This window comes from Piliocolobus tephrosceles, chromosome 13 (genome assembly GCF_002776525.5).
Source record: "Piliocolobus tephrosceles isolate RC106 chromosome 13, ASM277652v3, whole genome shotgun sequence".
Lineage (NCBI taxonomy): Eukaryota > Metazoa > Chordata > Mammalia > Primates > Cercopithecidae > Piliocolobus > Piliocolobus tephrosceles.
The window spans coordinates 6,592,699-6,613,263 of NC_045446.1; the positions used below are offsets into that span (position 1 = coordinate 6,592,699).

A 20,565-nucleotide genomic window follows, 5' to 3' on the forward strand; every position below is an offset into this window, starting at 1 on the left:
AGGAGGGAGGGAGGCAGGGAGGTGGGCAGCACAGAGGGACCCTGGGGCTCTGGGCTGGGGAGGTGGGGAAGGCCTTTCCAGAATTCTGGAGCTCTCCTGGGAGTGGGATGGTGGGGAGAATAGGAAGAACAAGGAAGGACAGACAGAAAGACGGACCAACGCAAGAAAGGGCTTGCAGCAACAGAGGGAAGCAGCCATTAGAGAGATGGGCTGAGTGGGTCAGAGATGGCAGAAACACCACTGGACCCAGACTGAGAGAGATGGTGGCGGGTCAGAGGGGATGGAGACGGGGCTGCAGGCAAAACAGACACAGAGGCACAGGGGGCAGAGAGGGGCGGGGGTGAGATGGGAAGTGAGCAAGGAGGGTGTGTGGGGCAGCAGGGGGCCCGTGAGCCAGAGATGGAGGCAGAAGGCTGTGGGGAGGAAGCCGCAGGCAAGCGGGAGGGCCGGCCACTGGGGCCGCAGGGTGATCAGGTGGAGTTCCGGGCACAGTCTGTGCCAGCATGAGGGGTTCACCAGGCTGACAGGGCCGCACGTGGGGCCACGGGGAGCTAGGGAGGATATGAGACTCTGGGAGACTCTGGGGACATGGAGCTCTCCCAGTTTATGGAGGAAGGGACAGAAAGAAGAGCAGCAGGGACCTGGGCCACACCTGCAGCTGCCCACAAGGCCACTCTCCCGCAGGACTGGGGAGGCCGGAGGGGAGCAGCGTCCCTCAGCCAGGAGGAAGTGCCAGGCCCTCATCTCCATGGCCCAGCCCCAGGACCCAGCAGAGGGCAGCCTCCCAACGGGGGACCCCAACCCCTCTGAGGGCACTCCAGGAACCAGCCAGGCCCCTGGCAGCCCAGCAGCCACCCAGCGACGAGCGCTCCTCCGGGAGCTCGAGGCCCAGGTGCAGGCAGCCTACGGGCAGGTAATGTGGGCAGGGGTGTGAGGGGACCAGGAGTGAACAGCAGGGACCCCACACCCCAACCGGGGACCCCAGAGGACAGACCCAGGACTCAGTCCAGGGAGGGGACCCGGAAGCAGAGGCCAATGGGGGAGTCTCTCAGGCTGGCAGGGCTGGGGTGGCTTCCCTTCCCGATCTCCACCCTCACCGAGCCCTGCCACTGCCCACACCCCGAGGCGGTTCCCTTCTGCTCCTCATCCAAGGGCGGGGCACCAGTCCAGGCAGGGGGTGCCAAGGGCAAGCAAGTGGGGCTCCCCCGAGGTGAGGAGCCCAGGGCCCAGCTGGGGTCCTGGCAGAGAGAAGTAGGGGCTTCCTGGGCTGGGCCAAGTGGCTTCCTCTTTCTGAGAGGCAGTGTGGGAGGGCCCACGTGTCCATACTAACCGGCCTCTGTGCCATTCGGAGGGCACAGCCCACCCTGGCACACTGTGCGCCTGCCTTCCTTCTCCTAGGACCCAGCCCTGCTTCTGAAGACATTAAACCTCCCCTGATTGGGAGAGATTAGAGGCAGGGCTTGGGGGAGGGTGCTGGAGAAGGGGTGTCTGGAAGACCCTCAGGACGCAGTCTGGGGCGTCTGTGCTCTCCAGGGGGGCCTTGGGCCCAAGTGGCCCCCCTCAGCGTGGAGATGCTCAAAGATAATCCCGGATTAGGACCCAAGCCCCGGGCCCAGGTCCCCCGCCTGCCCACCCGCCCCCGATCTTCCCCACAAAACCCTAGGAAAATCCGCGGCAGTACTCCCAGGCTCTCACCGGGAGCAGCTGGGGGCTGGCAGGAGTCCGCGGGCAGCAGCATCCGCTGAGGCCCAGCCCGGGCCACCCCCGGGGTTCCAGGCCTGGCATGGTTCAGGGCCCATGGGGAACTGTGCCAAGAGGCCCCGGCGCCGGGGCCCTAAGGTAGGAGGGTCAGGGGAGAGCCCAGGCCAGGAGGCTGGAATGGAACCTTGAGGGTCAGATGGGATGGGCAGAGCCCTGTGAGGGCCGGGCGGGGTTGGGGGCTGCACACTGCCCCAGGTGGAGATTTTTTTCCTGAAAGTCACAGCCTCTGGCCACCCTGATCTTGGCTCCCATAGACCGCTGGGTCTTCCCTGCCAGGCTCACCAGATCCCCCAGCTGCCCATCCAGCTGCCCCATCCTGGCTGCAGGTCCCTGCTCTCTGCTAGCCAGCCTCCATCTAGGAGACAGAGCTGGGCACAAGGTCCCTCTCTGCCGCTGGCTTTCTCAGTGGCCTTGGCCAAGTCTCTTGCCTTTTCTGGTCCTCAGTTTGCCCAATAGAACAGTTAGAGGATGGACCATTTCTGCCTAAAGTGCTCACGGGTGAAGGTCCTCTCTCTACCCCCCAGCCCCTTCCCTACTGTCCTGTGCTGGGCTCCAAAGGCAGGAGCAGCTGCTGAGAGGAGTGGGGAGGGCCATCAGGCCCGGAGCTCGGTGGCCACTGCCCCAGCTCATGGCCGGCTCTGCTGCAGGACCCCTGGCAGTGGCTCGGCTCCCCACCAAGGGGCTCCTACCCCAGCCCCAGCTCCAGCCCCAAGGAGCAGGGGGCCCCCAGGCCAGGCATCCAGGGCTACTCAGTGCTCAGCAGCCTGGTGGGGCCTGCCTGCATCTTCCTGCGGCCCAGCATTGCCGCCACCCAACTCGTATGTACGGCCACCCGCCCACCAGCCTGCCTGTCCTTACCCCTGTCATGCCAGCCCGCCTGCCCTTGCCCCTCACCTGCCAGTCCACCTGCTCTTGCCCCTCGCTTTGCCTCTCCTGGAGCTGGGGGGAAGAGGATTGAGTGGGGACATCAGAGAAAGGGACACAGATCTGGGGTGGGGGTGCAGAGAGAGGAGAGCGCAATGACCCCAGAAACGGAAGAGATCAACGGTGACACTGAGGCTGGTGGGACCAAGTCCGAGGTTCTGCCCAAACCCCAGATCCACCACCAGCAAAGGGAGCACCCTGCCCCAGAAGAGGGTGACGAAGTAGGTGGGGACGGCCCGAGGAGTGACCTAGGCCAGAAGCAGGGAAGGGGGCACCCGGTCGCCCAGGCCAGTGAGCAGGACTGGGTGGGAACCAGGGCTGAGCAGTCAGACAGACACAGGCCTGCGTGTGCGTGTTGCAGTGTGGGGCTGGGTGGGGAACCCTGAGAAGCAAGAAGGAAGGGCACAGCCATCAGGAGGAGCGGGGAATCCCTAACCCTCTGTGCCCTTCAGGACCGGGAGCTGCGGCCCGAGGAGATTGAAGGTAAAGGGTTGGAGAAGGAACTGGTTCCCTGGAGGGGAGGTGGGCATGGGGGTGCATAGGGACGGGACACAGGGTTGGGGGGGCATCGGGTGGGGGCCTCAGTGTTTCCAGGAGGAAGTAGGAGCAAGAAGGCTACAGGGCACCGGTTCAGGGAAATGGGGACAAGACTGAGCAGGGAGGGGATGACAGACCCCCACCCAGCTGTCATTTCTTGGTCTCACTCACCAGGCAGGTGACAGGGCCCCTTTTATATTTGCTCATTCAGCTGACACTTCCTGGGTGCCCACTGTGTGCCTGGCCCTGGCTAAGCACTGGGAAACACGGTCGGCTAGGCAGATATGGCCTGTGCCCTCTGGAGACCAACGTCAGTTAGTCGGCTACAAGTATAAATTGTGAACGTGCTTTCCAGGAAAGGAAAAAACAGGCTGGGGAGGCCACATGTAGAGGGATGGCTTCCTTTAGTAGGTGACAAAAGACCAAATCTCCAAGCGGTCGTGATTTGTTTCCCCCACTTTCTTTCTTTTTGAAAAATTTCACTGCTGTATCCCCAGTGCCTAGAGCAGAGCTTGGCACATAGTAGATACTCTTCAAATATGTGCTGAAAGAACAAATAACAGGAACAGCACGTTCAAAGGCCCTGAGGCAGCAAAGAGAATCTGATGTTCAGAAGGAGGGATGATTAGACCAAGGGAGAAGGGTAGGTGGGTCCAGGCTAGGATCAGGGGGATATGGGGGAAGGACTGACCCCACCCTGCCTGGCAGAGCTGCAGGTCGCCTTCCAGGAGTTTGACAGAGACCGGGACGGCTACATCGGCTGCCGGGAGCTGGGTGCCTGCATGCGGACCCTGGGCTACATGCCCACGGAGATGGAGCTCATCGAGATCTCACAACAAATCAGTATGTGCCTCGGACCTGTCCCCATCCCCAGTCCTCCAGATGTCTTGACTGGGCCCAGGAAGCCAAACCCAGATACAGAGGTGACTGCACAGGCTGTCCCCAGAGCCCATGACCTTGGTCATTCTCAAGGCAAGCTCTCTGCCCCTGGAGAATCTCACCCGCCTCTAGGAGGTGGGCACAGCAAGGACTGTGATTCCCATTCTGTAAATGAGGCAACTGAATGGTTAAGGGACTTGTCTAAGGTCACACAGCGAGTTCCTTGGAGCCAGGACTTGAACCCAACCGAACTCTTCAGGAAAATTAAGGAAAGTTCCAAGAAGTTTTTTGGGGAGTTTTGTTGTTGTTGTTGTTGTTTGGGGTTTTTTTTTTTTTTTTTTTTTTGAGATGAGGTCTTGCTCTGTCGCTCAGGAGTGACAATGGCGCTATCTCGGCTCACTGCAACCTCCACCTCCTGGGTTCAAGCAATTCTCCTGCCTCAGCCTCCTGAGTAGGTGGGATTACAGGCACCCGCCACCACTCCCGGGTAATTTTTGTATTTTTAGTAGAGACGGGGTTTCACCATGTTGGTCAGGCTGGTCTGGAACTCCTGACCTCAGGTGATCCGCCCGCCTCAGCCTCCCAAAGTGCTGCCATTACAGGCGTGAGCCACCGCGCCCGGCCCAAGAGGTTTTGAGAGTGGTTTTCCTTTCACCTTTGGCCAAATCCGTGCCTTGTTTGGAGGGCGATTCCCATTGGGAAATATACATGGCCCAGGCTTCAGATGCAGAAGGAGGAAAGGATCCATTCACGAAGGAAAGGCAGGGGGCAGAGGAGGGAGGGCCAGGGGCGGGGCAGGGGACTCTGGTGCCCTGGGTCTGTAATGGACGGGACCCCCAGGTGGCGGGAAGGTGGACTTTGAAGACTTCGTGGAGCTGATGGGCCCCAAGCTGCTGGCAGAGACTGCAGACATGATCGGCGTCCGGGAGCTGCGGGACGCCTTCCGGGAGGTGCGGCCACCGGGGCTGAGGGCGGGCGGGGCTGCGTGTCTGCCGTGAGTGAGGGGCTGCGCGTGTGACTGACTGTCAGTGACCAGACGCCACGCCCAACGCCGCCACAGTTCGACACCAACGGGGACGGCCGCATCAGCGTGGGCGAGCTCCGGGCGGCCCTCAAGGCCCTGCTGGGGGAGCGCCTCAGCCAGCGGGAGGTGGAGGAGATCCTCCAGGACGTGGACCTCAATGGGGACGGCCTGGTCGACTTTGAAGGTACCCCCTGCCGCAGGTAGCAACACACGCCCTGGAAGGGCGTGCACGTAGCAACACACGCCCTGGAAGGCTCCTAGCAGATAAGAAACTGCACAGCAAGCATCACCACTGTGCACCAGACCCTGTGCCACGCACCCCAATGTCCTCTCCTAGTTAATCATCATGCAGAACCCGAGAGGAAGGAATTGTTATCCCCATAGGCAGGAGAAGAAAGTCCTTTCTCAGGAAAGCCTAGGCACTAAGTAAAAGCAGGTAGATGGAGCCAAGATTTGAATCTGGGCAGCCTGATCCAGAACCCAGCTCTTCCTCTATGCTGCATTTCCATAAAGGAGGAAAATGATTAAATAGTAATAGAAGCCATGTGGAAATGCATTCCCATAAGTAGGCCCCAAAGTTGCTCCTGAGCTTCCTACCTGTCAAAACAAAAAGGAAAACAAGTTCCATTACAAGGGTTTGTTTGTTTTTTCCCCCATAAGACAAAGCCCCCTCTTCCTGGCCCTGAGACCTATTCCCTATCAGATCCAGAGGATGCCCTTGAAGACCCTCCCCTCAACCACACTCCCACCCACCCCAAGGCCTGCAGATGGTCCTCACTCCTAGTGCAGTCCAGAGAACAGACCCAAAACCCTGGCTTCATCCTGGCAGAGTTTGTGCGAATGATGTCTCGGTGAGCCTGTACAGAAGCTGGAGGCAGCAGACAGGACTCAAGGACCACAGCCTCTGCCCACCAGCATGTTCCTTGAAGCCCATCGCCTCCAGCAGGGACGCCCTCTCCTCCCCATCCCACCTGTATGCAGTGCCCTTGCCTGCCTTCACCCCCACCACCACTTCTCCAATAAAGCTGCCTGGCCTCGTCTCTGTCTCTCTGACAGTGAAATATCTCCAAGCCTGGGGAGATGGCTTTTGTCTCTCACTTGCTTATCCTGGAGGCTCCAGTATTTGGCCCCCAAAATCAAGGACCGGGACTGTCCTCTTGGATCACAAGTCCCTTCCATTGTGAGCTCCAGGGAGATGGGGACCCTCTCTTCTTCCTCTCTGGATCCTGGACCCAGCCCAGAGCAAGTGTCAGGAAACATCCCTAGCAAGTAAACAGAGCCTTCTTGTCCCGAGCTCAGGCGTGTGTTGGCCTCCACATTTCCTGCCGTGTATCCTGAGAACAGCTCCTGCTAGCTCCATGATGACATTTGAGCATGGAGAAAGTACCGCAGAAAGACTTTTCCCAAGCTTGATGTCACTTTTCCTGCAGTAGTCTTGGAGGCACACTGCTCAGAGCTGCCCTCAAGAACGTGCAGTTCAACTTAGAGGATAGAGTGGGTGAGTTAGCAAAAGGGCTCAGTCACTGGCCCCTTCAGGAGACACCTCAGCTGTTGGGCTGACACCTCACTCCTCCAGGGAGCTCCCAGCCACTAACTGAGCACAGCGTGGGGAACCAGGATCTGGACATTTCTCCCTAACGCGAGGCTCCTCTAATGGGCAGTCTTTGCTCCGAGCTCCCCTCTGGGGCAGCCAAGGCAGACAGATCGGCGTGGAATCAGAGGCTTGCCTGCCCAGTCCTGCTTCCTCCCCCTTTACCTTCCTCCTTAACTCCATCTCAGCATCTTCCCCCTGGAGGACCCCGGACACCCAAAGCATACCCCAGTCTTTAGGGCCCCATTTTCCAGATTGACGAAATTGACAGGCTGAGTGCCCTCATGTGTTCCTGCTGCTATAACAACATACCTTAGACTGGTATCTTATAAACAGCGTGAATTTATTGCTCACAGTTATGGAGGCTGGGAAGTCCAGGGTCAAGGTGCGGTCAGTTGGGTGTCTGAAGAGGGCCAGGCCTCTGCTTCCAAGATGGTGCCTTGAGCTGCTTCCTCCAGAGGATGCCTCACGTAGCAGAAAGGCAGGAAGGGCATGAGGGCCTGGCTACTCCCCCCACCCCACCGCCACCCCCAGCCCTTTTATAAGGCACTAATCCCATCCCTAAGGGCAGAGCCTAATCATCTTCTGAAGGCCCCACCCCTTACTGTTGTTCCATTGGGGATTGAGTTTCAACATGCATTTTGGAGAGGACACAAACATGAAGGCCATAGCACGAGGGCCGTGTGAAGTGGCTCATGCATGCAGCCCCAGCACTTTGAGGCCAGGCATTTGAAACCAGCCTGGGCAACATAGCAAAACCCCATCTCTACAAAAATAAAGCAAAAATTAGCCAGGAGTGGTGGTGCATGCCTGTAGTCCCAGCTACTTGGGAGGCTGAGGTGGGAGGATCACTCGAACCCAGGAGGTTGAGGCTGCAGTGAACTATATGATTGCACCACTGCACTCCAGCCTGGGCAACAGAACAAAACCCTGTCTCTAAAAAACACTTTTTTAACTAAAAATAACATAAACAATAGCACCAAGTCTAAGTGACCTGCTAGAGACCATGTGGCCTCACTGCCCTCTATCCCTACACACTGCCAGGTTATTCTTCCTAAAATGCCACTTGCGTTTTGTCACACCCCCGTTCAGGACCTGGCCATGACTTTCCATTCTCCCCAGGTTAATCCAGGGCCTTTGCCTGCACAGAGGCTCCAGGAGAACACAGGACTGGCATAAAGCCACACACAATCAGGATGCAGGGCGGTGGGACTTGCACCCAGGCCTGGGGACTCTGAAACCACAGTGCCAACTACGGAGGACGCCTCAGGGTCAGGACAGGCCCAGGCCAGATCTTGGCCTCTTCTAGCCATGGCGCAGACCTCATCTGCAGCTCCTGCCTGGTGGGAGCAAACAAGCCCCGTCCTTCCTAGTCACGAAGGGGTGAGAGCTCCCAGTGCCTGTGCCTGGTCCTCACATGGCGCCTGCCAACAAGATGGCCCTGGGACAAAGCAGGCAGGCGGCCTGGAGATGCGCCCTGCACATTCTGGAGACTGGATGCCGAGGTGCTAGCGCTGGCCGCAGGGGCCTCAGCACCACTCTCCTGGCAGATCTCAATTAATCCTTAATCCTCAATTAGGTAATCGCCTCTGCCAATCTGGCAGAACTGGGGATGAGGATAAGTTGCCCCAGGCTCAGTGGCTTCTCTGGGAGCCAGGGTCCACACTCCCACCCTTCCTTCCACCACCCTCACGGCTGGTACAGATGGTATTGCTGCCTGAGAAGATGTCTGTCCCTGCTGCAGGGGCTGAGGGGTAGTGATGGCCATGAAGAAGAGGGTAATCAGAACCCCACTCAGGGTCAGCCTCCCACCACCTCCCCAGGCCTCAGCCTGGCAGGCTCTGTGGCTGGAGAACTGGGAGTGGCTGTGTAGTGTCTGAATCGGGGCAATGTGTCTGCTGGCAAAAGAAGTGCTCCCAGCTCCCCCAGATCTCACACACACCTCCCAACAGACAGCAGCTGGAGCAGGGGATCCCTTAAGCCTGTGAGATTGAGGCTGCAGTGGGCTGGGGAAGGAACAGTGGGAAGGGTTGAAACTACGGCGAGTCCAGAAGCCCTGCCCCTGCTACAGGGGGCACCTGCTGCCCAACTCCTCCGACTCTTGCCAGTCAGAGCAGCCCCAAGTTATAAGATCTTCTGATTTAGGCCAGGTGCAGTGGCTCATGCCTGTAATCCCAGCACTTTGGGAGGCCGAGGCGGGTGAACCACCTGAGGTCAGGAGTTTGAGATCAGCTGGCCAGCATGGTGAAACCCTGACTCTACCAGAAATACAAAAATTAGCCAGGCATAGTGACAGGCGCCTGTAATCCCAGCTACTCAGGAGACTGAGGCAGGAGAATTGCTTGAACTCGAGAGACAGAGGTTTCAGTTAGCCAAGACTGTGTCACTGAACTCCAGCCTGGGCAACAGAGTGAGATTCATCTCAAAATAAATAAACAAACAAACAAACAACAAACAAACAAAAGAGCTGTAGGCTTACAGAATGACTGCGAAGATAGCACCGAGAGTTTCCCAATACCACATGCCCAGATTCCCCTATATATTAGTTAGGGTTCTCCAGAGAAACAGAACAATAGGATATCTCGGTAGATGATTGATAGATAGATAGATAGATAGATAGATAGATAGATAGATAGATAGATCGATCGATCCATAGGGAGTCTTTCAATTGGCTTTGTGTCCCCATCATTGTGTATGTTTGTTTTTAGCACTTTTTACGTTTTGGCACTACAAGCTGCTCCAGGATTATTTGGTATATTTCCTGCCCCAGTCCCAGAATCAGTCATTTCTCCAAGGAGCCCTGGTTCATTTTAGTGGAGAATGGTATTAGACACCAAGATCTGGGGTGGGGCATTGTGCCTAATGCCTGTAATTCCTATACTTTGGGACACCAAGGTGGGAGGATCACTTGAGCCCAGGAGTTCAAGACCAGCCTGGGCAACATAGTGAGACCCCATCTCTACAAAAAAATTTTTAAAAGTAGCCAGGGGTAGTAGTGTGCGCCTGTAGTTCCAGCTACTTGGAAGGCTGAAGCGGGAAGATCGCTTGTCCCTGGGTGTTCAAGGCTTCAGTGAAATAGGATAGTGCCCAGTCCACTACACTGCATCCTGGGCAACAGAGCGAAGCCCTGTCACTCTTTAAAAAAAACAATGGGGGCAGGGGCCAGTCACAGTGGCTCACACGTGTAATCCCAGGACTCTGGGAGGCCAAGGCAGGCAAATCATTTGAGGTCAGGAGTTCAAGACCAGCCTGACCAACACAGTGAAACCCTGCCTCTACTAAAAATGCAAAAAGTCAGCCGGGCGTGGTGGCAGGTGCCTGTAATCCCAGCTACTCAGGAGGCACCATGCCCCGCCCCAGAGCAGAAGAATGGCTTGAACCCGGGAGATGGAGGTTGTAGTAAGCTGAAATCCCACCACTGCACTCCAGCCTGGGTGACAGAGAGAGACTGCGTCTTAAAAAAAAGAAAAAGAAAGAAAAGAAAAGGAAAAGAAACCAAGATCTGAACACTACACTGGGTGCTTGATGCTAGTGGGTGTGGGGCAGGGAGGGACAATGGTTTCCAGGTCTTCTCTGCTGATAACATGAGGAGATATGTGTGTGTGTGCATTCTATTCTGTGTATATAGACATTTATAAATATTCCTGTACGTAAGCAACTGAATCTCTGTTAAGCTGTACATGAGTTCATCCTGACGCTTCCAACTCCAGTCCATTACCACATGGATCATTCTAGCCACCCCACTTGCTTATCTGTAACTTTTCATTCCAAGAGTGACCCCCATCATCCAGCCTCTGTTTACTTAATTGTTCAGTTCCAGCTACATGTGCAGTGGTTTTGGAATTTTTTTTTTTTTTTTGAGACGGAGTCTCGCTCTGTCGCCCAGGCTGGAGTGCAGTGGCCGGATCTCAGCTCACTGCAAGCTCTGCCTCCCGGGTTCCCGCCATTCTCCTGCCTCAGCCTCCGGAGTAGCTGGGACTACAGGCGCCCACCACCTCGCCCAGCTAGATTTTTGTATTTTTTTAGTAGAGACGGGGTTTCACCATGTTAGCCAGGATGGTCTCAATCTCCTGACCTCATGATCCACCCGTCTCGGCCTCCCAAAGTGCTGGGATTACAGGCTTGAGCCACCGCGCCCGGCCTGGAATTGTTAATCCATACTTCTGTGGGACACCACTTTCTCAACTCCAGTGCGGTGCTTATGTGCAGTTCCTTTTGCCTTTAGTCTTACAGACGCCCTCATTTCTAGGTCAGCACCTTATTCCCCCAGCCCCTACAGTGAAGTTGTTGCATACATTTGTAATATAGCTAGTTTCTTGGGTTGCATTCTGCATTCCATCCTGGGGTCCGCTGACCTCCAAGATGAATTTTTTTAAAATTTGCATACAATAAAGTTTATTCAGCTGAGCACCGAGGCTCACGCCTGTAATCCACTTTGGGAAGCCAAGGAAGGAGGATTGTATGAGCCCAGGAGTTGGACACGGCAGTGAGCCACGATCACACCACCGCACTCCAGTCTGGACAATAGAGCAAGACCCTGAATCAAAAAAAACACACAAAAAGTTGGCCAGGCACAGTGGCTCACGCCTGTAATCCCAGCACTTTGGAAGGCCAAGGCGGGTGGACTACGAGGTCAGGAGTTCGAGATGAGTCTGGCCAACATGGTGAAACCCCATCTCTATTAAAAATACAAAAACTGGCTGGGCACGGTGGCTCACGCCTGTAATCCCAGCACTTTGGGAGGCCGAGGCGAGCGGATCACAAGGTCAGGATATCGAGACCACGGTGAAACCCCGTCTCTACTAAAAATACAAAAAAAGCCAGGCGCAGTGGCGGGCGCCTGTAGTCCCAGCTACTTGGGAGGCTGAGGCAGGAGAATGGCGGGAACCCGGGAGGCGGAGCTTGCAGTGAGCCAAGATAGCGCCACCGCACTCCAGCCTGGTGGACAGAGCGAGACTCCGTCTCAAAAAAAAAAAAAAAAAAAATACAAAAACTAACTGGGCATGGTGGCGTGCACTTGTAGTTCCAGCTACTGGGGAGGCAGAGGCAGGAGAATCGCTTGAACCCAAGTGGCAGAAGTTGCAGTGAGCTGAGATTGTGCCACTGCACTCCTGCCTGGGCAACAGAGTGAGACTCCGTCTCAAAAAACACACACACACACAAACAAAAACAAGAGGTTTCCTTATACAGAAGAGTTTCACCCCACTATGCCTCACCTATTCAGTTCTACTCCCTCTACCCCAGGCCCCAGTGATCAATGGTCTGTTCAACTACTATATAGTTTTCCCTTTTCTAGAATGTCATAGAATTGGAATCATACAGTATGTGGCTTGTTCAGACTGACTTCTTTCACTTAGCAATACGCATTTAAGATTTATCGATGTCTTTTCATGGCTAGATAGGTGATTTCCTTTCATTGCCCAATAATATTCTATTGTATGGATATGTCAGTTTGTTTATCCATTCACCTATTTTTTTTTTTTTTTTTTTTTTTTTGAGACGGCGTCTCACTGTCAGCAAAGCTGGAGTACAGTGGCGCGATCTCGGCTCACTGCAACCTCTGCCTCCTGGGTTTAAGGGATTCTCCTGCCTCAGCCTCCCCAGTAGCTGGGATTACAGGCACCCACCATCATGGCCGGCTAATTCTTGTATTGTTAGTAGAGAAGGGGTTTCACCATGTTGGTCAGGCTGGTCTCGAACTCCCGGCCTCAGGTGATCCACCTGCCTCGGCCTCCCAAAGTGCTGGGATTCCAGGCATGAGCTACCGTGCCCGACCCCACATTCACCTATTAAAGGGCATCTCGTTGCTTCCCGTTTCGGAGATTATAAAACTGCCATAAACATGCACATGTTTTTGTGTGGTCATACATTTTCTTTTTTTTTTTTTTTTTTTTGAGACGGAATCTCGCTCTGTCGCCCAGGCTGGAGTGCAGTGGCCGGATCTCAGATCACTGCAAGCTCCGCCTCCCAGGTTCACGCCATTCTCCTGCCTCAGCCTCCCGAGTAGCTGGGACTACAGGCGCCCGCCACCTCGCCCAGCTAATTTTTTGTATTTTTTAGTAGAGACGGGGTTTCACCGTGTTAGTCAGGATGGTCTCGATCTCCTGACCTCGTGATCCACCCGTCTCGGCCTCCCAAAGTGCTGGGATTACAGGCTTGAGCCACTGCGCCCGGCCGGTCATACATTTTCAAATCAGTTGGGTCAACACTCAGGAACACAAGTGCTGGATCATAGAGTAAGTCTATGTTTACTTTTGGAAGAAGCAACCAAACCATCTTCCGAAATGGCTGTACCATTCTGCATCCCTACCCACAGTAAATGCAAGTCTCTGCTGCTCCACACCCTTGCCAGCAACTGACATTGTCAGGTTTTAGATTTTAGCCATTCTAACAAGAATGTAGCGGTATCTCCTTATTCATCCATTCTTTTTTTTTTTTTTTTTTTGAGACGGAGTCTCGCTGTGTCACCCAGACTGGAGTGTAATGGCACGATCTCGGCTCACTGCAACTTCCGTCTCCCAGGTTTAAGAGATTCTCCTGCCTCAGCCTCCCAAGTAGCTGGGACTACGGGCATGTGCCACCATGCCTGGCTAATTTCTTGTATTTTTAGCAGAGACGGGGTTTCACTGTGTTAGCCAGGATGGTCTTGATCTCCTGACCTTGTGATCCGCCCACCTCGGCCTCCCAAAGTGCTGGGATTACAGGTATGAGCTACCATGCCTGGCCCATCCATTGATTTTTCAACACTTTATTGCAAAACTTTTCAAACAGGCCTGGCATGGTGGCTCCACACCTGTAATCCCAGCACTTTGGGAGGCCAAGGAGGGCGGATCACTTGAGATCAGGAGTTCCAGACCAGCCTGGCCAACATGGTGAAAACCTGACTCTACTAAAAATACAAAAAAATTAGCCAGGCGTGGTGGTGCACACCTATAATCCCAGCTACTCGGGGGGCTGAGGCAGGAGAATCGTTTGAACCCAGGTGGTTGAGGTTGTAGGGAGCCGAGATCTCGCCACTGCACTCCAGCCTGGGCGACAGAGCAAGACTCCATCTCTAAATAAATAAATAAATTGGCTGGTCGCCGTGGCTCACGCCTGTTATCCCAACACTTTGGAAGCCAAGGCAGGTGGATCACCTGAGGTCAGGAGTTCAAGACTATCCTGGCCAACATGGTGAACCCCATCTCTACTAAAAATACAAAAATGAGCCAGGTGTGGTGGCACACGCCTGTAGTCCCAGCTACTCCGGAGGCTGAGGCACAAGAATCGCTTGAACCCAAGGGGACAGAGGTTGCAGTAAGCCGAGATCAAGGCACTACACTCTAGCCTGGGCGACACAGCAAGTCTACCGTCTCAAAATAAAAAACTTTCAAACATACGAAAAAAGTTGAAAGGATTGCATAGAAATACAATGCTGGTCACTAAAATGAGGTTTTAATTCACTAGGCAAGCCAACGAGAGCCCATCTGTGGGCTGAATTTAGCCCATAGATGGGTGTGCCCCACTTTTCAACTTCTGATTTGGAGGCTGCAATGGTTAAAGGCTGTAAAATCCAGGGGATGAGCTCTGGGTCTGAGGGCTGAGACCAGAGGGGAGCCCCTGAAGCGTTGTACCAAGGAACCTGTGCTATCTTCCCTCAAGTTAGACAAAGTCCTCTCTCTAAGATAGGCCACAGGTGTTACCACCCAACCCTCTCAGAGAACTCTGTGCCCCTCCTGCCATAGCCCGCTGCTCCAAGGAAGAGGGACATCTGAACCTACTGTAGGGCCAAGCCAGTGGCTCCCACCTGTAATCCCAGCACTTTGGGAGGTTGAGGCAGGAGGATTCCTTGAGCCCAGGAGGTCAAGACTGCAGTGAGCCATGTTTGCACCACTGCACTCAAACCTGGGTGACAGGGTAAGACCCTGTCTCAAAAATAAATAAATAAATAAATAAATTCAAGATTAAACCCCTCAGGCACCTCCCAAGCAAATCCCTTCCCCCAAACATAGGTGTTATGGACTAAATGTTTGTGTCTCCCCAAAATTCATATGCTGAAGCCTAAGTCCTAGTGTGGCTGTCTTTGGAGATAGGCCTCTAAGGAGATAATTAAGGTTAAATGAAGCCATAAGGGTAGGGCTCTGATTTGATAGGATTAGTGTCCTTTTTTTTGTTTTTTCACTTTTTTTTTTTTTTTTGAGATAGGGTTTTGCTCTGTTGCCCAGGCTGGAGTACAGTTGCACAATCAAGGCTCAACCTCAACCTCCTGGGCTCAAGCGATCCTCCCACCACAGCCTCCCAAGTAACTGGGACTACAGGCATCTGCCAGCACACCCAGCTAATTTTTGTATTTTTTGTAGAGACAGGGTCTCACTATGTTGCCCAGGCTGGTCTTGAAGCAATCCTCCCGCCTCAGCTTCCCAGTGTGCTGGGATTACAGGAGTTAGTCATCAAGCCTGGCCCTTCTGTTTTTTAGATGTGGGATCTCACTATGTTGCCCAGGCTGGACTCAAACTCCTGGGCTCAATCAAGTCTTCCATGTGAGTCTCCCAAGTAGCTGAGATTACAGTCTTGCACCTCCCTGCCCAGTTTCCAGGATTGACGTACTTATAAGAAGAGATATTAGAAAGCTTGTTCTTTCTCTCTGCACCAAGGAGCACATATGAAGACATAGCCAGACATAGCTTATAAAGGTGGCTATTTACAAGCCAGGAAGAGAGCCCTCACCAGAAACCAACTGTGCTAGCATCCTGATCTCAAACTTGCAGCCTCCAGAACCATGAGAAAATAAATTTTAGTTGTTTAAGCCACCCAGTCTATGATATTTTGTTTTGTTTGTGGAATTAGGCCAGTGGCTCTTGCCTGTAATCCCAGCGCTTTGAGAGGCTGAGGCAAGAGGATTGTTTGAGCCCAGGAGGTCAAGGCTGCAGTGACTAATATGATGGGCAGTGGAGAAAGTAGGAAAGTCTAAGGTGTGGAAATGTCAGAGGCGTTTGAACCAGAGCAACTCCATCTTGAATAGGAGCTGGGTAAAATGAGGCTGAGAACTACTGGGCTGCAGATGGTTAAGGTACTCTAAGTCACAGGATGAGACAGGAGGTCAGCACAAGACACAGGTCATAAATACCGTGCTGATAAAATAGGTTGCAGTAAAGAGGCCAGCTAAAACCCACCAAAACCAAGATGGTGATGAGAGTGACCTCTGGTCATCCTCGCTGCTACACTCCCATCTATAAACTGATGCCATGGCAATGTCAGGAAGTTACCCTATATGATCTAAAAAGGGGAGGCATTAATAATCCACCCCTTGTTTAGCATATCATCAAGAAATAATCAGAAAAATGGGCAACCAGCAGCCCTTAGGGCCGCTCTGTCTATGGAGTAGCCATTCTTTTATTCCTCTACTTTCTTAATAAACTTGCTTTCACTTTACTCTGTGGACTCGCCCTAAATTATTTCTTGTGCAAGATCCAAGAACCCTCTAGTGGGATATGGATCCAGGCCCCTTTCCTGTAAAAGAGGGAGGTGGGGCTTGGTGGTTCCCAGAGGAGGTGTAACTTTCAGCGGCTCCTCTTCACCTACTGTCCACAGCAGAGTTCTCTGGCGCGCACCCTCAGTGCCACCGGTAGGAGCAGAAGCCCTTGGGTGACCTAATCAACACCTTTTCAACAGTAGTTCCGTTTGAATATGTATTAGAAAACTATAAATAGTGAGCACACGATTAAATGGACATTATTCCTTTTCCTTTCCATTTAAGATTTTTAAAAGTGAATTAATTAAAAGGAAATGTTAAATAGATGGCAAAACTGATGGAGTTTTCCTAATGGCTGGAGTTAGGGAAGCACTGGATTCCGTGGTCAACTCAGCTTCCTTACATCCAGGAAGCTGGATGCCCTTCCTGCCCCTGTGGTTATGTCCATGGCTCCAACTCCACTTCCCAGTGAACTCTCCGGCAGAAAAAAAAGGAAAGAAAAAGGCTGGTTCTCAAACACATGTTGTGCTCTCCCATTTCCTAAGATTTTGCACATGCCAGTCCCTCTACCTGGAGTGTCCCCTCGGTCTCTGCTTCCACCCTCACCTACTCGAATGCCACCTGCTCTGGAGAGATTTCTGTGAGGCCACCCGGCAGGCCCTTCCTCTAAGTTCCAATGCACCCTGTCCCATTCTCCCTTGTGGCCACTGACTTACTGCAATGTAAGGACGATGTTGCTTCCCTGTCTCAGAGAATAAGGCCTCCTTGAGTACAGAGGCCATGGCCTGTTCATTTCTTTAACCTCAGGGTTCAGTACAAAGCATGAGATGGAGGAGGGAGTCAGAACATGGTTTTTGTGTGGTTTCTTGGGTTTTGTTTTGTTTTGGTTTTGGTTTTTTTTGAGACGGAGACTTGCCCTGTCACCCAGGCTGGAGTGCAATGGCACAGTCTTGGCTCACTACAACCTCTGTTCGAACGATTCTCCTGCCTCAGCCTCCCGAGTAGCTGGGATTACAGGTGTCTGCCACCACGCCCAGCTAATTTTTGTATTTTTAGTAGAGACGGGTTTCACCATGTTCGATCACGAGGTCGAACTCCTGACCTCGTGATCAGCCTGCCTCGGCCTCTCAAAGTGCTGGGATTACAGGCGTGAGCCACTGCGCCCTGCCAGAACATGTTGGATGGATGGATGGATGGATGGATGAATGAATGACTGTCCTGGAGATGAAGATCTACAAAGCTGGGAGCATGAAGGTACACAAGGCCAGAGGAGTCTGAGTTTGGGGAAGGAGCCTGGGAGAAAGGGCTAGTGAGTGGAGGAGGGTCTGAGGTGTAAGTTTATGGGGAATGAGATTTGAGGGGAGGGGTCTGAGTGGTGGAGTGGAAAGGTATGGGGGCCCTGGAGTGGGACAGGAAGCTCTTTATGACTATTCATTTAATACACACAACCCAATGAGATTGTCATTTTCCCCATTTTACGGATGGGGAAATTGAGGCATACTGAGGTGAGAAACTTGCCTGGGGGAAATCGCTAGTGGGGCTGGTACTGAGATTCGAACCCAGGCTGTTGGCTCCAGTCTGTGCTCTTGACCAGTTTGGTCGGGGGCCCTGCACACAAGTAATCCCGAAGGTTTGCCCTACGGCCATTGTCACTAACTGAGGCAGCGGCGGGGCCTTGGGAGTGCGGGAAAAGGGGTCCTTGAGGTCGCCCTTGGACCTGAGGACAAGCCAAGCCGCAGGAAGAACGGTGCGCGGCGGCATACAAGAAGGGCCCGTTGCCATGGGAACAAACGCAGGCCTCGGGCAGGCGCATGCGCAGATCGGGGAGAGGGTGTTGAACCGGTGAAAGGTGACGTAAAAGCGCACGGGGTGGGGCGCGGGGCTCGGGACGTCAAAGCCCTGCGTCCTTCGGCCCCCGGAGCGGAGAAGCGCGCACGACAGCGGTGACAGCGGCCACGGCAGCGGCGACAGCAACCCCTGCTGGGCCGAAACTGGGCAGAGCGGAGCAGACGTCTGAAGCAGCGCGAGTGAGGCGCGAGGGTAGCGCCCGCGCCAGGGAAGACCCCCTCGGCGCGAACCGGCGGCCCAGCCCCGGGTCCGGGCTCCCGAGGCCCCGCCTCTAGGGCCTGGGGACTAATCGGATTGAAAGCGCGCCGGCCCGGGCCGCGAACTCGCCAATTGCGGAGGGCGGTGGCCACCGCCCAATCCGGAGCAGACAGGTGCGAGGTCCGGAAGGCGGAGGCCAATCGGCGGCGGTTGCGACCTGCTGGGGCAGGTCTCGGCCAATAAGGAGGCTCGAGTGACATCTTCGCCCACCAATCGGGAGTGAGGGAGCATTCGTGCCCGCTCGCCCTTCCGGCCAGACCTCTATTTACCAGGGGCGTGCAGCCCGCTTGCCAATCAGAGCGCCGCTGAGCGGCCCGGCAGCCAACCCCCGAGGAGCGGCCGGCTGGCGTCCGCCGCGCCCAGGAGTTGGGGATGTCCTACAAACCCATCGCCCCTGCCCCCAGCAGCACCCCTGGCTCCAGCACCCCTGGGCCGGGCACCCCGGTCCCTACAGGTGAGGATCCAGCTCCACCCCTGCTCACCTGCCGGGCGGTCGAGGTCTCGAAGAGAAGACGGCCTGAGTTCTGCAATACTGGGCTTGCCGCCTACCCTCGCTGAGCCTCAGTTTGCTGGCCTGTGAAGTGGGCGTGGTCACGTAAGGGCTTGTAGGTGGAGCGCAGTGGGAGGGATTTGTCCCTGAAGTCGATCAGCATGGAATGAAGCATCCTTTGGAGGGAATCGGGCGAACCCGGTCCTGGGCTTGGAAAAGCTGGGAGGCGGCGTCCCTGCCCCGCGCTGACCTCTTACTCGCGCCTGTTGCTGCAGGAAGCGTCCCGTCGCCTTCGGGCTCAGTGCCAGGAGCCGCCGCTCCTTTTAGACCGCTGTTTAACGACTTTGGACCGCCTTCCATGGGCTACGTGCAGGTGAGTGGGGCCAAAGGCTTGCTTATGGATGGGGACTGGAGTCCCCCTCCCCGCCAGGTGCCTGAGCTCACTGCCCTGTTCTCTTTTGACATAGGCGATGAAGCCACCTGGCGCCCAGGGCTCCCAGAGCACCTACACGGACCTGCTGTCAGTCATAGAGGAGATGGGCAAAGAGATCCGGCCCACCTATGCTGGCAGCAAGAGCGCCATGGAGCGCCTGAAGAGAGGTAAGTGAGGCCAGGCCGCCCTGCTTAGGAAACCGACACTGGACTGTCTTCCATTAGGGAAAGAAAGACATCCGGAGGCCACCTGAGCCAAGCCTAGAGGAGGGCCAGTATTACTACCCAGAGAGGTGTTTTGAATCGAACTGAAATTGACTCCATTTCCAGGGAAGAGCCTGGGAATTTGTACTTCTACAGGGCAACCTTGAGGATTAACCAAACCTGTAATCTCATCTAGCCGTCATTAGATTTGAATTTTTCTTGCTGAAAGAGGAAAGGGAGTGGGGAGGCAGGGGTCCTCCTCTGGAGGGCAGTGGGTGGGGCTGTATAGGGTTGCTGAGACCCCACCCCACCACCAGGTATCATCCATGCCCGGGCCCTAGTCAGAGAGTGCCTGGCAGAGACAGAGCGGAACGCCCGCACGTAACAGGAAGCACCTCGGCCTCAGCGTCTGGACCTTTCCCGGCCACTGCAGAGCACCCGCTTCTCCCTGGCCTTCATCCCGAGTTGCACTAACCATCCTGGGCTTCCTGTCCTGTGTCCCTTGGTGGGTCCCCTCCAGGAACCAAGGAGCGGCTCTCCAGGTGGCAGCACTAAGGACATCCCCCCACAACAAGAGTTAGCAGCGAGGTCCCCATGAGTCCCACCCATGACCTGCCAACAGTGTTGCCCACCGGAACTTTCTGTGGTCCCCACCGCTCAGCCCTTCCCAGCCCTTCTCCCACTTTGTCCCGAGCCTCCTTCTCCCCCAGCAGGGGCTCAGGCCTGGCACCTCACTGCCTTGTGTCCTGAGCCATAGTGACTCTTTTATCTGTGTGTCTTTTGCTAAATATGTCCTTTTTATATTAATAAAAGATGATTTGGAGTTGTGTTCTCAGCTCTGAGCCTTTCTGGGTCTGGTTCTTCAGCTAAGCCTGGGTGGGCCAGGCAGAGAGAGGGGAAGAGGAGACTGGGGGGGGGGGAGGGTGTGACTAAACAGGGTTTGACTTGCCTCTGTGGGCCATCAGCCTCAGGTGGGACCCGGGCCCTCTCCGCCCCAGGCCCCAGCCGTGGCGCTGAGAGCCCTGGGCCTTCCTGTGGTGCCACCAGGGGGCAGCACAAGGCCTGGCTGCTTCCACAGCCCTTGGCGCTGTGGGCAGCCTGGGCCTGGAGGGCGCTTCCTCTGGATTGGCGGTGATGCCTGGCAGCATGGAAATGCCAGTACACGT

General features: G+C 54.9%; 2 protein-coding genes across 9 annotated transcripts; both read left to right on the plus strand.

Annotated features, from left to right (window-relative positions):
* The first annotated feature begins 480 nt into the window (after window positions 1–480).
* CABP2 (calcium binding protein 2) lies at window positions 481–6,200 on the plus strand. Of its 7 annotated transcripts, none has more exons than XM_026447674.2 (7): window positions 481–913; window positions 2,409–2,906; window positions 3,138–3,168; window positions 3,931–4,065; window positions 4,933–5,051; window positions 5,162–5,347; window positions 5,379–6,200. In XM_026447674.2, the coding sequence occupies exons 1-6, from the start codon at window positions 563–565 to the stop codon at window positions 5,327–5,329; spliced, it is 1,302 nt and encodes a 433-aa protein (XP_026303459.1). In that variant the 5' UTR covers window positions 481–562; the 3' UTR covers window positions 5,330–5,347; window positions 5,379–6,200. The 7 variants fall into 7 exon arrangements, 6 of the variants coding, with proteins under 6 accessions (XP_026303459.1, XP_023042051.2, XP_023042052.2 ...); XM_023186283.2 differs by having other exon boundaries at window positions 481–1,839; window positions 2,409–2,579; window positions 4,942–5,051; window positions 5,162–5,309; window positions 5,955–6,171; XM_023186284.3 differs by having other exon boundaries at window positions 481–1,839; window positions 2,409–2,583; window positions 4,942–5,051; window positions 5,162–5,309; window positions 5,955–6,163.
* An 11,804-nt stretch (window positions 6,201–18,004) lies between these two features.
* CDK2AP2 (cyclin dependent kinase 2 associated protein 2) lies at window positions 18,005–20,234 on the plus strand. Of its 2 annotated transcripts, none has more exons than XM_023186287.3 (4): window positions 18,005–18,868; window positions 19,039–19,136; window positions 19,231–19,363; window positions 19,717–20,234. In XM_023186287.3, exons 2-4 carry the CDS (start codon window positions 19,122–19,124, stop codon window positions 19,782–19,784), a joined length of 216 nt encoding a protein of 71 aa, XP_023042055.1. In that variant the 5' UTR covers window positions 18,005–18,868; window positions 19,039–19,121; the 3' UTR covers window positions 19,785–20,234. The 2 variants fall into 2 exon arrangements, with proteins under 2 accessions (XP_023042055.1, XP_023042054.1); XM_023186286.3 differs by having other exon boundaries at window positions 18,005–18,727.
* Window positions 20,235–20,565: the final 331 nt, after the last annotated feature.